A 17372-nucleotide genomic window follows, 5' to 3' on the forward strand; every position below is an offset into this window, starting at 1 on the left:
ATTTGTCAATCCTCTTATTCCTACGAAAAGTCAATTTCCAGGAGGGTAACTGAAGGCAGCAAACAGTGCGTGATGACGACAGCAGGAAGTTAAGACAAAGATGGCGGCCGTGGCTGTGTTTGCAGAGCTGAAGTTCAGAGACGGACTGAGGGAGAACGTGAGCGTTAATGTGGAAAATAATCTGGCATCACTGATCCACGGAATTCACGAGCTGAACGAGAATGTGTCGAGACTTCTCAGCGAGCTGGTGGAGCGGGAAAAAACCCTCGGAGACTGCGCAGAAGGTGAGCTCACTGTTGCTAACTGCTAACATTTCAGTGCGTGGGACACAGGCTGCTACCTGCCGGTGGAGTTTAATTCCAGACTGTGAAGTCAGCGTGTCTGTCAGTTCTGTGAGACCAGAAAAGCTATTCTGAATCAACCGTTTTACCTGTTGCAGGTGAGGGGGAGGGGGATGAGGAGGATGAGAGTGATGAAGACAAGGGGCCTCAGAACTCTGATCTACAACCTCCAGCTAAAAGATCTAAAACCTAAAAGACGTGGAACACCTGAGGACATGGAAAACACTTGAAAAACCTGAGACAGGACGACATCATCACTGACTGGACTGAAGATGATGTCAGGTGATCAGTCACATGACTCACAGCAACTACATCTCTGTAACCAGTCTGCCTCTTCATCAGTCATCATGTCATTATTTGGCTGACAAACTCAGCAGCTACAGTGAAGAATTTGCCCTGCTGGATGAGATGAGTGAGAACTGGTGATCGTAAGTCACAGTTCAGCTTCTGTCACAGTTCAGGTTCTGTCACAGTTCAGCTTCTGTCACATCCAGTCCAGAAGCAGACCGGGCGCTTGTTAACACCTTTTTGTACAAACGCTGTGTGTCTTGGTGGTAATTACTACAGTTTGTGACACAGTGAGAGGAATCAGGTGTGAGCTGTGAAAACGTCTGCTTCCATTCACCCCTCACATTACAAATAACTGACAAGATGTGATCCTCCTCCTCCTCCTCTTCAGTCTTTTTCTGAACTCACTTCTGTAAATGTTTATTGTTCACAATAAAACAAAGTGAAACTACACGGTTTTTTTTTCATTTTATTGATGTAATAAAGTTAACTGGTAATCAGTATGTGTCATGTGACTCATTAAATATTTTGAGTGGCTGGCAGCTGCCAGCCCTGACAGAACATTTGTTTAAACACAACCTGCAGTGTGTTGTGCTGCGACGTTTCTGTAAGTCGCCGTGGACACGTCTGATTGCTGACACGCTCACCGAGCAAGAAAAAACTGCGAGCGCTGTGCTCGGACTGTGCCCCAGTTTCACCTCCAGCTGCAGGTAACCATAGCAACAGCACTGACGCTTCAGGTAACTGGTTAAACTGGCCACAGACGCAGCAGGAGGCGCGCCACACAGCAGTCGGCACAAATTTCTCTGGTGTTACAAGAACAGACAGCTGCAGAGTGAAAGGTCTGTACTGAGGAACAGACAGGAAGGCTGCTGATCCTGGCAGTCGGCGCTCAGGGCGGTCTGGACTCTTCTCCTCTCAGACAAGGCGAAGGGTTCCCACAGGAGTGTTTGTTGAATTGTTTAAAGGCACACAGGAAGTGACATCACAAACATCGACACAAACAGTTCAGTTTGTTCAACAGCATCGTCCTCTCTTTGAGGCCCCGCCCCTCTACGTGTCGATGAGTGGCGGGTCTCTCCGATTAGCCGGCTTGTGGGCAGCATGGCGACGGCTGCAGAGCAGGGCGAGGCAGACAGGAAGTACGCAGTAGCCGACTGCTCGAGGGTCAGTTCTTGTACAAGAGAAGAGGAAAAGAAAGAGCTGCAGGTAGGGCAGCAGGAAGACCGATGCCCACATCCAGACTGGAAGCGGCGACAGACGAGCGCTGAGGCTCTGAGACCAGCTGGTGGTGAGGGGCGGAGCCGAGGAGCTGGTCCCGCCCCTCTGCACGCGCTCCAGACTGAAGCTGTGAACCTCAAAGACGTAATACACCAGCATGACGCTGAGCAGCAAGTAGAGAGCCATGCCCACCCATCCCATCCGCTGACGGAAGTTCATCATCCTCCATACTGTGGGGGGAAAACAATAATCTATAATCAACCAACAATCGATACATGTGCAAGAAACAGGTCAATAATCAATACGTTATCCCATCCAAGGTTGGAAGCTCATCATCCTCCACAGCTAAAGGAAATGATCAATGTGATTAATAATAATGAAGTAACGAAAGACCAATCAATAAATGCCCCACATGTTATCAGTACCAAAAAGAAACAAATCAGTAATCATATAACACATCCTCCATTACTCTGTCTGTGCCAGACTCCAGCTAAATTTCATCAAATTTAAGTCTTCATTCTTTTTTAATCCAGTTTTACCTGTGTGACTGTGCTTTTAACCACACGGAGTCTGACCTGACGGCTCACTGTAGGAGCCTCTATGAGCCAAACTACATTCATTTTCGGCCAGTTTTAAAACTGCTGACCACAAACTCGTTATAACTTTATATCTATCTCCTGTTGTAAACGTTAACAATATTAAATGTGGCCGCTGAGTTGCAGCTTTAGCTTTGAGCCAGACTCCTTTCAGTTTTCAGGCAGATGAATGTCGGACACCGCGATGTTTCATGCCTCCATCTTGCCCATCTTATTTACAGACAGTCAGCAGCACGTTAGCAGCTTGTTAGCAGTTAGCTCGGTCAGCTCGTGTTCATGTCAGTCCGCTCTTACCTTCCTTCGCGCTGATACTTTCAAACTAAAATTCAGCTTTAGGCTTGTTTTCAATCCGCCATCGGTCCCGGGAGATCCGGGATATCTCGTCTCGGTCTTCCTTTTTCCTTGTTTTGTCACCTGACAGCGATGGATGACGTCATTCAGTGCCTCGACTCTCCAGCGCCACCTGTTGTTCAAATAGCATCCCTACATGACATCGACGAATCAGCTTAAAGCCTTCAGTTGAAGAGACTGCATTTGGCACCTGATAAAACATACACTGCTCAAAAAAAAAAAAAAAAAAACATAAAGGGAACACTAAAATAACACATCCCAGATCTGAATGAATGAAATATTCTTATAAAATACTTTGTTCTTTACATAGTTGAATGTGCTGACAATAAAATCACATAGAAATCATCAACAGAAGTCAAATTGATTAACCCATGGAGGTCTGGATTTGGAGTCACACTCAAAATTAAAGTGGAAAAACACACCACAGGCTGATCCAACTTTGATGTAATGTCCTTGAAACAAGTGAAAATGAGGCTCAGTAGTGTGTGTGGCCTCCACGTGCCCGTATGACCTCCCTACAACGCCTGGGCATGTGCCTGATGAGGTGGCAGATGGTCTCCTGAGGGATCTCCTCCCAGACCTGGACTAAAGCATCCGCCAGCTCCTGGACAGTCTGTGGTGCAACGTGACGTTGGTGGATGGAGCGAGACATAATGTCCCAGATGTGCTCAGCTGGATTCAGGTCTGGGGAAGTCAGTCCAGTCCATAGCAGTAATGCCTTCATCTTGCAGGAACTGCTGACACACTACAGCCACATGAGGTCTAGCATTGTCTTGCATTAGGAGGAACCAGGGCACCAGTGGCCAATTTGCCAATCTTGGTGTTCTCTGGTAGGTGCCAAACGTCCCTCACGGTGTTGGGCTGTAAGCACAACCCCCACCTGTGGACGTCGGGCCCTCATACCACCCTCATGGAGTCTGTTTCTGACCGTTTGAGCAGACACATGCACATTTGTGTCCTGCTGGAGGTCATTTTGCAGGGCTCTGGCAGTGCTCCTCCTGTTCCTCCCTGCACAAAGGCGGAGGTAGCGGCCCTGCTGCTGGGTTGTTGCCCTCCTGCGGCCTCCTCCACGTCTCCTGATGTACTGGCCTGTCTCCTGGTAGCGCCTCCATGCTCTGGACGCCACGCTGACAGACACATCTCGTATTGCCACACGCTCACATTGATGTGCCATTCTGGATGAGCTGCACTACCTGAGCCACTTGTGTGGGTTGTAGACTCCGTCTCATGTTACCACTAGAGTGAAAGCACCGCCAGCATTCAAAAGTGACCAAAACATCAGCCAGAAAGCAAAGGAACTGAGAAGTGGTCTGTGGTCACCACCTGCAGAGCCACTCCTTTATTGGGGGTGTCTTGCTAATTGCCTATAATTTCCACCTGTTGTCTCTTCCATTTGCACAACAGCATGTGAAATTGATTGTCAATCAGTGTTGCTTCCTAACTGGACAGGTTGATTTCACAGAAGTGTGACTGACTTGGAGTTACATTGTGTCGTTTAAGTGTTCCCTTTATTTTTGTGAGCAGTGTATTAAATCAGAGTTAGTGTCAAAGTTTGTGGAAAACACTTGTCATTTATCTTATGTGGTGTATTTTTAAATGTTCTAAGTGTTTTGCGACGTTTTGTCATTGCTGAACAAAGTCAGACAACATAAGGTCACACTGAGCTGATCGTCTCAGTCTCTTGATTCGGTAATAATTTAATAAGAATTCAGAAGCTGCTCACAAAGCAAAGCAATGATAACAAAAAAACATCAAAATAAACTGCAACTAGCAAATGTAATCATATTTGTGATTCATATTATTTTTATATTTCCTACTATAAGTGCAGTTTTGCAGTAATAATAATCACACCATTTGGTTTGTCCAAATGGTGGACAGCTCACTGTGTTTTATGAAGGAAGTGTTTCACTGTGTACGTCTCTGTTACCGTGGAGACGTGTTGTTTCTGAGGTGAAGGTGACTTTCAGGTGTCAGTTTATCAGATCGGTTGAAGATCAAACACTGCTGTTTAAACTGACCCAGTTAGACATTCAAATAACATTAACAACATTAATTGTAATAGACCTACCAATACTGCTACTACTGGTGATAAGAATAATAATGATAATACGCCTACATACATTTCACATACTTAATGGTTTCTGCTCAGACTCCACAGTCGTTTGATAAAAACAAATTAATAAGAAATGTTGATTTTCTGCCAGACAATTCTGAAATATTTCAGTGACATTTTAGATAATTTCACAAACTCCTCACACATAAACAGCCAATCAGCTTATGGCTCCGCCCACTCTGTCTGTCCATCCAATCACATCCAAGAAAAATCAAACGAACCAGCCTTCAGTCTATAAACGAAATCCACTCTGCAGCAGGAACAACAGCGAAGTCGAGTCAGCTACAGGTTAACTGAAGACTGGACGCTTTGGTTGTTTTGGTGCTGATCTCAGGAAGTCCTGCAGGTTCTGTTTCTGGTTTTATTCTTTGTTTTTTGTTTTTTTGGAGGGGTTTTGCTTTTACTGGTCCCACACCGAACTGGTGCTGCTGCTTACAGGATAGTAGAAGTAGTCGTGCTGGCTTCTGTGGTCCTAATCTGGGTGGTTCTAGTCTTGGTAGTCCTGGTCCTGATGTTACTGGTGGTTCTGGTCCCAGTGCTGGAGATCAGTTAGGACATGGAACGTCGTCAAAGCCTGGAGGAGCAACTCAGGTGTCCCGTCTGTCTGGACATCTTCACTGAACCACTGATGTTACAGTGTGGACACTCCTACTGCAAGTATGATGGATGAATGAGACTCACCTGTCCTGATCTCACCTGTCCACTCCGGACCTCACCTGTCCCGTTCTGTCCTCACCTGTGTAGGTGTTGTGTGCGCTCCATGACGATGGACCCACTCGGTCAGCTGCAATGTCCTGTGTGTCGCTGTGCTGTAGACGGAGACAGTCCTCCTCCCAACGTCAGTTTGGCTCGTATCATTGAGGCTCTGCAGGTAAAAACACCTGTGATCAGTTTACTCGTCCGACATTGTGTAGCCCAGATCACTTTTTAATAAAAACTCAGAAATTCAAATCTAAAGCACTGAGACCTTGAACGCTCTTGATCTCATGCAAAGATCTGACTCGACAAATTCAAATATTTAAAACGTTAAACTCTTATTTCAAATGATGTTGTGATGAACACAACATTTTCTTCATCCTGACAGGAAGTGAATGTTTCAGGTGGAGCTCAGCCGGAGTCTTGTCCCCAGCATCACAACCCGCTCAGTCTTTACTGTGAGGACGAACGAATGGTGATCTGTGGCCTCTGTGGAAGCATCGGTGCTCACCGTGGACACAAAATCACACCTGTGAGCGCCGTCTACAGCCACATGAAGGTATGAAACATACAAAATCACACCTGTGAAGGTAGGAAATGTGATGGGATCACACCAGCATGTCAACATGTTGATATTCCAACCCATGAGTATTCAGTATTCATTACTGCAGTACTCGTGAATTGGACCAAGCCCACCTTCACACTCCATGTCAAGTTTTGTGACTGCATCAAGGTGACACAACACCAGCAATGCAGCTGATAACAAAATCATTTTTCACAAAAATGTTGTTGTGTTTGCATAAACCTTTTAAGTCAGACTTGAGAACAGGTGGTTTCATTGGCTGGTGACTAAAGTAAAAGCTGCAACAGTTTGGTGTTGTTGACACAGTGTTGATAAGCAGCCATTAGCTGACATCATATCACCAAACAGTGAGATTAACAACCGGAGAACCAAATATCCCCTCATAACAACTAACTGCAGTCCACCATGTCATGTAGCGTTCAGTAATACCACACACGGCAACTGCTGTGACCTTCACCGCCGTCTGCCCTCGGTTAGATACTGTTCACTTCCTGTTTGACGTTGTCTGGTCACCATTTTGAGTCATATCTACGAACGGACAGCAGAAGAAAATGGCATGGCAAACAGATGTGAAAGCATCTGTTTGTTCTTAATCCATGGCTGCTCATATGTTTACCCTGTTTCCATGACAACAAAAGCTTAATCTGTGATGACTCAGGGTCTCGCGGTCTTGTTCATCAGAGATCAGCAGGAGGACAGGTGTGCCAGCAATGTCGGACTGTGGTCAGTGAGAGGGTGCTGATCCTGAGGGTGAAGCTCTGGGCTCAGGAGTGAGTCCCAAGCTGTGGTCCTGGGTGTCCAGTCTCAGCCTCAGAGGCAGGCGGAGGAGCTCAGAGGAGGACCTCTGCTCCTTCATGTTGAAAGCTGGTTCAACATCTGAGCAGGATCCTCTTGGATGCCAAGTGAATCCAAGTGGTAGGACGTGTTGGAGGGATATGTCTCACCTGGTATTAAAGGGCTTCGGGATCCTCCGGGGGGATGGATTCACCTGTCTGTCTGTCTGTCTGTCTGTCTGTCTGTCTCAGGAGGACATTTCCTGTTTGATGACAGAGTTCCAGCATCAGAAGCGGAAAGTGGAGGATCAGATCTGTAAAATGGCATACAACAAATCCAGGATCACTGTGGGTGATGCCAATGTTTACTGTTGTGGTTTAAAGGGTGGAGGTTGTGGTGGTGGTGGTGGTGGTGGTGGGATGTTGTGAGCATTTACATCATCCTGATCTACACTGAGATGTTAAAGATTAACAAGTGATAAACAACAGAATCACAACACCGTCCACCCTGAGATTTTAAAAACTGTCCACAGGGAAAAGGAAAGATGCACAGAGAGTTCAAACCCCGAGGGCCAAACAGGATCTGTTTTTGTCAGCCAACATGTCTACCTGTTGGACAAAACATGATCTTGTCTCTCTCCAACCAGAACGAGTCTGATGTGCTGAAGTGGGTGGTGAGGAAGGAGTTTGGTGAACTGCGGCGCTGCCTGGAGGTGGAAGAGGCGGGGTTTATGCGGCAGGTGGAGACATCTGCTGCTGGCCTCATCTCGTCCCTCCAGAACCAGACGGCCCAGCTAAACCTGAACCTGAACCGGCTGCAGGAGGCCCAGAACACTCTGCAGGACCTGAGCAATGAGGGACACCTGGGCTTCATCATGGTACTGTCCCTCTGCAATCAGTCTGGTGATCAAATCCTTAAAACCGGTGCTAATTATTATACATTTGTCAGTTATGTCTGTCTGATCAGTAGTCCTGTTTTTTATTTCTGTTTCTGCTTACAGAAGTATGGATCGATCGCTCCGAGGTAACAATCACGTTGTCAGTTAATTCCTTTAATGACGAAACAGTCAGGGTTAAATATGCTCCTCCTCCCCCTCAGGTTCAGGGAGATTCAGGAGCTCCAGCAGAAGCAGGAGACAAGCTTCAGCTCTCTGAACTTTAAACCAGGTTTCAACCACAACAACATTAAACTCACAGTGTGGAAAAGATTACACCGACAAGTCCTGCCAGGTACGTGTGCACCTGTCTGTCCTATCACCTGTCTGTCTGCAGGTCTCTGTTTGTTTGTCTCTTCCTGCTGATGCTCTTCCTCCTGCAGCACCAGAGCCGTTGAAGCTGGATCCTCAGACTGCACACCCAATGTTGGAGCTCCGTCATGGGGACACGGTGGTGACCTGTGGTGCTCTGCCGCAGAGACTTCCTGATAATCCAGAGAGGTTCAGTTACAGCTACTGCGTCCTGGCCAACCGAGGCTTTTCCTCCGGCAAACACTTCTGGGAGGTAAAGGCTGCTGTTCACGCAGGGTAGCACGAAGTAGGCGATGAATGGCAGCAGACACTTTTTACTTTGTATTTACATTACATACATGAGCCATTCAAACTGTTCACCTTTTGAGGTCAGAAACAGCTGCTGTCTTTCTGCTTTCTGTTCTGCTTCTTCTTGCCGTCCAGGTGCAGGTGGGTAACAAACCTAAATGGCGTCTTGGGTTGATCAAAGGAACGACCAATCGTAAGGCCAAGCTGGTGAAGAATCCAGATTGTGGAGTGTGGTTGATTGGACTGAAGGATGGGGTTTACGAGGCCTTCGCTTCACCCAGGGTGGTGCTGCCAGTGTCGTGCCCCCCCCGCCGGGTGGGACTCTTCCTTGACTACGAGGGCAGAAGTCTGACCTTCTATAACGCCGACAGTCCCGATGAGCTGGGCTTCATCTACAGCTTCAGGCTGGAGCTCCAGGGAAAAGTCTGCCCCTTGTTGGATGTCTGCTGGCACGAGCGAGGAGTCAACAAACACCCCCTGATCCTGACCCAGCCTCACAGGGAGCACCTCCTGTCCTTCCCCCAGCCCCAGAAACCATGTGAAATGAAGTCCTCCCTGATTAAACCAACATAATCCTCATGTCAGTTACAAGAACCACTGCAGTCACCGTGTCTTTAATCTGAAATGAGCGTATATAAAAACACACAGTCACTAATCAGTGACTGTGTGTGTCAGCTGCAACATAAATAGTGAGGCCCACCCGAACACTATTCATGTTAATAATTTGTTATCTGTTGGACTGTCTATTTTTCTGGTTGGACAGTCTACCAATCAGAACCTTGAAGGTGCAAATAAGAACCTGCTGCATCCATGGAAAACTGTGTCAGGAAAATTGTGAAGTGTTTGTAGCAGTCAACTTTAAAAAATAAAAACTTTTAAACTGCCACATTTCTTCAAGCTTCCTGCTCTGAAACCACTTGTGTCGGGGTTATCCACACCTCATAATCAACATTCGCTCCTGTGAAAATGAAAACATGCTGATGGAAAACAATTTTCTGATAAAACATAAATTCCAGCTTTATGAGGCCACCGCAACAGTCCTCACCAAACGGAGCAGAGATGAATGAAATCACACCTAAAATACTGTCAAAACTCTCATTCAAAACAGCCTCCTCAGTTATCCTTTAGTACAAGTGAGCTGACCATCAGTGGACAGCTGGACGACTTGATGCCAGTCAGAGAAGTGAGGTGTGTATGTAAACGTGGCATCAAAACACACTGAGAACATCACTGATCAAAATCAGTTCCAAATCGAAGTACAGTTAAAGTACGTAAGTATTATTATGGAGGTCAATTAGAGTTGTACTGGTAGTAATATGAGTATTACTACCAGTACAACACTTGGTAATGTCCTGTATGGGTTACTGCCAGTGATGGCATGATGGTATGAAGTGTGGCCTGTAGGTGGCAGCAGTGAGCCATCAGTCTGGTTCAAAGCTGTGTGTGGACCCAGAGACTGTGTGTGTGTGTGTGTGTGAGAGAGAGAGAGAGAGAGAAACATCTTGACCAGAGAGACCACAGAAAAACAGCAAATGAAAAACATCACTGATCAAACAACCGTGCCCCATGCATTCAGGTGTAATGAACCCCACCTGCACGAAACTTGATATACAATAAAAGAAAAACGTTTGAGGAAACAAATAAAGACAACCAAAAACCCTTGATCTGTGAATGATGAACCACAAGACAAAATCTTCTTTGTGGCAGCCTCCAAAAACACAGCACCACCAACCATGGAGACCCTTCATGTTGAATTAACACATTTACACAAGTGAAAAATTCACTTGTTTTATTAGCTTGAAGATGCTTTCAGTTCTGTAAAAGGGCTCCATTACAGACGCCTGAATTGTGGTGTGGGTGCGAATCAGTTACATCAGTGCATGTGGAAGATGAACATGCTGTTAAAATGGAGCCAAACCGATCACACTTTATCAGCTGCATGTAAACCATCTATCTAAATGAACTTGTTCTGGCTCAGAGTGCTGCTACTGTCCCCCTCCGTCCTCGATTCAGAGGGAGGTCTGTTTCATTCTCATTAGTTTTAGTTTTACTTTACGACATACGCTGACATTTATTTCCTGGAGATTTCGCCAACCATAACCCTTAACCAGTTCTTCACTCTAAAATCTAATGATTTACATCGAGTGGACTTTTGTCCCCATAAGGAAGATGAGTCCCCACATTGTGACCGACTAAACGGTTGATGTCCCCGTGAGGTCAATAATACACGTCCTCATACACACAAACACACGCCACCTTTGTTTGCACTTAATATGAAGATTAAAACAAATACAAACAAGTACTGTAAAAGGCTCTACATTTAAAGCCCAGTCTGGTCTGTCTGCAGCCTCATGTGACTTAAAACTCCATTAAGAAAAGGCTTAGAGGCCCCTCACTGAAGAACAAACAAAAACATTCATTAAGGTTCATGGAAGAACTCCAGTATGTGGCTCCACAGGGAACCTACTCGGTTCCCCTAATGCTCCACACCTAAAAGCCCTTCATAAGTTGTTTCATCAGAATAAATCACACGTTTGAACAAAATGTCAGCAAAAGAAAACAAATCAGTGGAAACTATTTTCACGAGGGATTGAGATTCTCCAGAGGAGCTGCTTTTTATTTTTTAGCGTCGCTAGCTGCACTCTGATCAAACAGGAAGCCCCACCTGAACATCAGAACCTTTACTGTGAAGGATCAGCTGTTTGTGCTTCCTGGTGCGCCTGCTGTCATGAGCATTCTTGCTCTGATCTTGTGTCAATGATAAAGTCCCTCAGCGGCTCTCTGTCCAAGCCCTGTGGTCTCTTTCAAAATAAAAGTTCTCAGGAGGTTAACAGGCTGTCTGCTGCACTTTTAAAAAAGTAAAAGTCCCCTGGCTGCTCGTTTTTAGCGGCATTCTGTCCTTTACGTTGATATTCCGTCAGACACATAGCATTGAGCAGTACACATGAAAGAAACCGAAAGCAATAAGACAAGCCTCGTTTGATTCCCCCACAGAGACACATAGCAGCCACCAAAGTGTCCACATGGAAACATGGAGCCTCTGTGTCCAACCCAACATCTCAGTCAGACTCTCGCAGACACATCAGGTCTGTTATCAGTTTGTGTTCACGAGGGGAATCCGAACAGGTCAGGCAGCACACAGTACGCCAGAGAGAAGCAGAGGCTGAAGAAGGATGAGAAGATCAAAGAAGAAGAAATTAAATCCTAGAAAACAAACTGAGAAATCAATAAAGTATAAACATGTGAGATAACTGAGTCGTATGAATCAGATATTTTCCACTGTAAAGGGACCGTGCAGATGCTCCACTCATCTTAACGTTTTATTACTCTCTTCCCTGCTGTCCGGCGATGCAGGTGCCCTCTGATGCATTCTGTGCAGTAAACAAAAGCCTGTTTGGAGCTCCGCTCCTCTCAGGCTTCATCTGAATTAAATCCTTCAGCTCCTCTGCAGCAGAAAAGCTACTCGAGTGGCCTCTCAACAAAGAATTTCCATCTTTTTAACTGTCTGATTGACATTTTTCAAATCCTCACTAACTTACGTTGTTATTAAAGCCCACAGGCTGAGTTTCAGGGGTGTGTGTTGGTGCTCTCAGTCTGAACATCCGTGTTCAGCCATGGACAAAGAGCTGACGTCAACTAGCAGAGACTCCGGAGGCGGACAGGTGGAGGTGATCAGCCACAACATGAACACCACTCACCTGTTTAAACTGCAGTGTTTATCTTTGGGTTCTGGCAGTCATGTGGATGTTGTTTGACAGACACCACCCACCTAAACACTGTAGACCAAATACACCCCCAGCAGCAGCCCCCCCTCCCCAGCTGGACACTGCACCCCGTCACATTTCAAAAACAGCTCAGGAACGTCTCAAGGGCCACAACAAGCCTGAAGACTCCCCAGATCCCGACCTGGGATCCACACAGTGGAACACACTGACTGCACTCCTGAGGCTGTCACACATCCTGTGTGCATGCAGGATTTTTTCTGGACAGAAACTGTTTTTTTTTGGACATGTCCCACGAGGGACTCCATTCTGTTCTGCTACACTGTACCTTAACCATATATCACAATCATATCCCAACCCTTAACTGCGCTGCAGCTGTCAAGCCCCAACACCGAGTGGGTGTTCACATCACTGAACGTAACCTGGAAGAGAAGACAGCAAGACAGAAAGACCGAGGAGGACATGAGAGAGGAGGACATGGGCGGACAGAATGAGAGGATGAATGATGAAAGGGATCGGGGACATGCCATCTTCAGAGGTCCGAGTCAGGCCCATCTAATCAGCGGTGACGCCGTTTCACCCGTTCGGTGGTTTGATTAAGGAGCCGTTTGCAGAAGCAATCAAAGAGAACCAACAGTGCGCGTTCCTCCGCTTCACCTCCGTGATGGATTATTTCAGCGTTTGGTCGTCACGTTCATCGAGAGCCTTTTCCAGAAACACGAGTGCAGACTCAGTCAGAATGTGCAATTCAATTCAACAGATTAACTTCACAGACTTCATGGGCATGTCAGGGCAGAAAGGTCGTGTTACTGTGGGAGAAACGTGCAGGACTTGAAATCCACCCGTGAAACTGTGATAATCAGCATGCGTGTATTAACACCGGATCAGAGTCTTTCAGGGTTTCTGTCCAGCGTTACTGCAGGGATGGTTTCCTCTCACAGGCTGACAGGACGAGTCCCCACAGACGGAAACCTTTTTGTTAGGAAAAAGGAAAATCCTTCTGAAATCTCCAGTGGCTAAAACAGCATTTTAGTGGACATAACTTTGACGGTCGGAGTTGTCCCAAAGCTGAGGTGATCTAGTGGACCAGTCCCAACAACACTTTTTGTATGAATCATTTACACACCAACATATGGAAACAGAGGGCCCGGGTTTGAAAATACTGGACTTTCCCTTTAAGTGGATTCCCTCAGAACTGAGCTGTGATCCAGACTGCAGCTGTCATGGATCAGGGCTGGTCCTACATCAGATCCTGTGCTGCCTTTGGATCAGAGTTTGTGTGCCTGTTAAGGTTTTGAAAGCACACTGACACTAAGTGAGTGACTCGTCCGTGTGCCCACGTGATCAGATTACTCTGTGCTTACCGCACTCGATGAAGCTGTGTCAGGTCATGTGACGATGAAGACGAAGGCTGTTGTCTTGTGTCAGGGTTTTAAATGCAGGCTAAGTGAGCTTTTCAACAGTTCTTAGAAGCTGTCACATTGACAAAGAGAAGCAGGATGAGCCTGAAAGACGTCTGCTGATCCCTTCCGCTTCTTCTTTTCCTGCAGATTGTGGATGCTGGTCATGACGGGGAGGAATTCGTTCTTCTTCTCTGTTTCTTTGTCCCTGCACATCACTGTGACTTCACGTCCTTCACTAAGCTTGAGGGTTTCATAAATTAGAAGCTGTCATCTCTTGACAGATCTCGACTCCCCCACAGTGACACGTTGAACCTGGTTCACTGGTAAACCTGAGCAGCTTTGACAGTGTTGTGACATTGCAAGGTCCCTAGCAGACATGTGTTGATAAATATCAAAGACAGACAGACAGACAGATACACACACACACACACAGACAGACAGAAAGACAGACAGTGATGGACCCAAACTGGGTCTGGGGTTTCTGCAAACCACAGATATGTTGAAACCTGATGTTGGGTCTGGTGGGCTTTAGGCACAGACACAACTTTGTTAGGGTGAAGGTCTCCTGGGTGACATTTGGACCCATCACCACCACAGTGTCCCAGCTGTCCCGCTCCTCATCACCTAATGTTTCTCCTCGTATGGCAGCTCAACAGACTGGAGGTTTATTAGAGAGTACAAGTGCTCATCTTGTGCTCTTCTTTGTGGAGCCTCTCAGACTGGGCACAAACAACAGAAGGACACGCCAAAAGAGCGCAGCCGACACAGAGTTTTAACGAAACACGGTCACATTCAGACCCGCCTCGTCCCCACTGTCGTCCCCCCCTTCTGTTCACGGACTCAGAGTGTGTGCAGCCATTCAGAGTTGGCAGGTTTTACTGCATTAGCCTTCAGGTATTCACTAACCTCAGAAACCTCCAGAAGTCTAAAAGTGCTTCATTGCAACTCGTCTCGTAGTTACTGGAATCTAAACAGTTTAGAAATGATCGAGTTGTGTTTGTCCACCGCCTCTTTTTTCTTCCATACAAGTCAAGATAAATAAATTAAAGACATACGCAACACGTAAATCTGAAGAGTTTCTGCTCTGTTTGGAAAGTGTCTTGAGATGAGTGATTGGGCGCTGTGTAAATAAATTGAGTTGAAATTGAAAAATTGACCTTCTTTCCACAGATAAAGCACAAAAAAACACAACTGGCGGTTTGGACCAAATAACCACAAAAAAAAAAAAAAAAAATAGCTGTGCAAATCCAACTTCAGTTTGTCCTTAACATCGCTGGACTTCTCGAGTTTCTCTGTCACCAACTTTCAGTGCAGTAATTTCATATTAATTTCAGTTTCCTGTCACTCGCAGCCCTCAAATATCCTCTCTGTTCAGTCCTTTCGCAGGTTATCCCCTCCTGATGTCTTCCACCTAACAATGTGAAAGCTTTTCCCTCTCCAGCTTTTCCTGTCCAAGTCTCTTTACAAATGCATGTCTGCTGGCGGAGGTTTATGGCAGCAGGCCAACTGTTATGTTTAAGGATCACTGGGAGGCCCCTGCATGAATAAATGATGGAGACGGTGGCAATCACGAAGGCTTATTTAAATATGGAGAGGGAGATGGATAGAAAGAGAGAACGAAGCATAAACCTGGAGAGGTCACACACATGAACTGGACAAAAAACACACACGACTTGGATTGGACGAAGTTTCTGAAGCCTGAGGTCTGCACTGCAGATGCTCAATGTTTGTGCTGATACGCAATAAAAAATTTAGCTTGACCACTTTGTTACACAACGTGACATCATCTCCTGAATGTTTAATCACCAACAAGCCTCCAAAACAACATTTACATCAGAATGGGACAGTAACATTTCTGTTCATTTCTGTTCCAAAGTTTATATTGTATGACCACTTTTTATGGATGGAGAAATGGATTTTGATTTTAATATTATGAAATACATCAAATGATGCTTTAAAATCTCAAGCTAATTAAAACATTTTCTGTGGAAACAAGGCTGTCGCCCATAGCTTTACTGATTCAGGTAATTGCCATGAGAATAATGCTCTCAGACACTGACAGCTTCCTCCCACTGAACAGAAGTTAAGCCATATCTCTGATACGAGTACTGCCATCTTGTTCTGGTGATGTCATTTGGAGCCAGAGTCTGCAACCTGAGTCTCACAGCTGTGAAACTGTACTTTGTACTGAATGTTTCTACAAAGTAAGACAACAAAAGAATTTTGTGAACTTGAGGTGAAATGTTGCTGTTATAAGTGCAATAATGCGTTGATTTAAAGATACCCATCATGCCTTTGGGCTGGACAGCCAATGAGGTAGAGTGAGAAACAGATTGACAGGAGCTTCCATGACCTTAACCAAATTGAATCCAACAGATTAAATGAGACAGTTTCTCACACTGAAAACAGTCAAAAGAAAGTCTTGCTGAGTGTCATGAAACAAATGAAAAATCTGTGTGCCTGTCCATGAATCCTGTAGATTATACTGTGTGACTGATTAACTGTGGTGATACACCAGATTATTCCTCCCCTCACCGCAGAGCATCGAGTCTGTTTACTGCACAGTCGTTCATTCGTGTGAAGTGCTGATGTCAGAGTGACGGAGACACAAAGTGACATGTTGATGAATTTGGACGCCGTGTCTCCATCAAAATAAATCCTCCATTCTGCATCGAGTTCACAGACTTTCAAAGGACTGCACGAAGGCCCCAATGCTCGATATGAAAGCGTGTTATCTCATATCTCATTCATACAGTGAAGGATTACATAATGTTACAGGAAGAAAATAGAAAACAAACTCAACTCGTATTGTCAGCAGCTCCCTCAGAATAACTTTGCTCTTCTGCCCTTGAAGGAAAAAACATGTGAAGACTAAAAATGAAGCGCTGACACTGGTTTGTGGTTCAACTTGGTTGGCTTGATTTGCAGTCCAAGGACTTTGCATCATCTTGTTGCAGAAAATGTTTACACTAAGGGAAACATTCAAACAGCCAAATCTGTTTGTGGATCTTTGTGTAACGAAGTTTGACTCCCCGGAACGAGACCAGTGACTTTTGACTTGAGAGCGAAGTGATTTTCAGTTGTTCAAAGTCAAACATGTGCCTCCATAGCAGACAAGAGACAGAAAGAGAAGACAGAAACAGAAAGTGTTCGTTCTGAGTGCAGTCAGAGGCTGAACACATGAGCGATGCTAGCTGCCTGTGACACACTCTGTGTCTGTACTGCTTTGTGTGTCTGTACTGCTTTGTGTCAGATGACGTGTGATCCAGCTGGTATGTTTTGTCCATGAGAACCTTTATAGAAACCAGGCAGGTGTCTGTCTGGAGATTTATGAAGTGCATGCAGATATGATGCAGCTGTGAACAGCTGTATTAAATTGGATGCTTTTATCACGAAGCCTTTCAGATTGTCTAAAACAGCTGAAATGAAGTTTAGTTTTATTCCAGAAGCCATAAAACCCGCGAGCAGCCACAGGAAAGTAATCATCAGGTTGCTCTGCTCACACTTGCACACATCATCTTAAGAGCAGCCAAAAACAGCAACTGTAAATCATCCTCTAAGCAGGAAACAGTGAATGTTAAAATATGTGAACATATTATCAGTCTGTCAGTCGACCAACTGACTGACCAGTCACACAGTAAGTCTTCGTGATAGTGGACTCTGAGGATCGTCTGGCCGTCGGCTGCTGCCACCATTGTTTGTCCGCAATTGTTTTCACAGAAGCAAAAAACAAAACATGAGTGCTGACAA

General features: G+C 45.6%; 2 protein-coding genes across 2 annotated transcripts; one reads left to right on the forward strand and one right to left on the reverse strand.

Annotated features, from left to right (window-relative positions):
- Nucleotides 1-1067: 1067 nt before the first annotated feature.
- Nucleotides 1068-2936, reverse strand: tmem251 (transmembrane protein 251). The gene is made up of 2 exons (XM_046373605.1): nucleotides 2741-2936; nucleotides 1068-2080 (listed from the first exon to the last, which is right to left on the reverse strand). Exon 2 carries the CDS (start codon nucleotides 2070-2072, stop codon nucleotides 1683-1685), a length of 390 nt encoding a protein of 129 aa, XP_046229561.1. The 5' UTR covers nucleotides 2073-2080; nucleotides 2741-2936; the 3' UTR covers nucleotides 1068-1682.
- A 2035-nt stretch (nucleotides 2937-4971) lies between these two features.
- LOC124050757 (E3 ubiquitin-protein ligase TRIM50-like) lies at nucleotides 4972-9237 on the forward strand. The gene is made up of 10 exons (XM_046373582.1): nucleotides 4972-5256; nucleotides 5447-5567; nucleotides 5655-5781; nucleotides 5995-6165; nucleotides 7215-7310; nucleotides 7610-7840; nucleotides 7964-7986; nucleotides 8062-8192; nucleotides 8281-8462; nucleotides 8633-9237. The coding sequence occupies exons 2-10, from the start codon at nucleotides 5467-5469 to the stop codon at nucleotides 9068-9070; spliced, it is 1500 nt and encodes a 499-aa protein (XP_046229538.1). The 5' UTR covers nucleotides 4972-5256; nucleotides 5447-5466; the 3' UTR covers nucleotides 9071-9237.
- Nucleotides 9238-17372: the final 8135 nt, after the last annotated feature.

This window comes from Scatophagus argus, chromosome 19 (assembly GCF_020382885.2).
Source record: "Scatophagus argus isolate fScaArg1 chromosome 19, fScaArg1.pri, whole genome shotgun sequence".
Taxonomy (NCBI): Eukaryota; Metazoa; Chordata; class Actinopteri; family Scatophagidae; genus Scatophagus; species Scatophagus argus.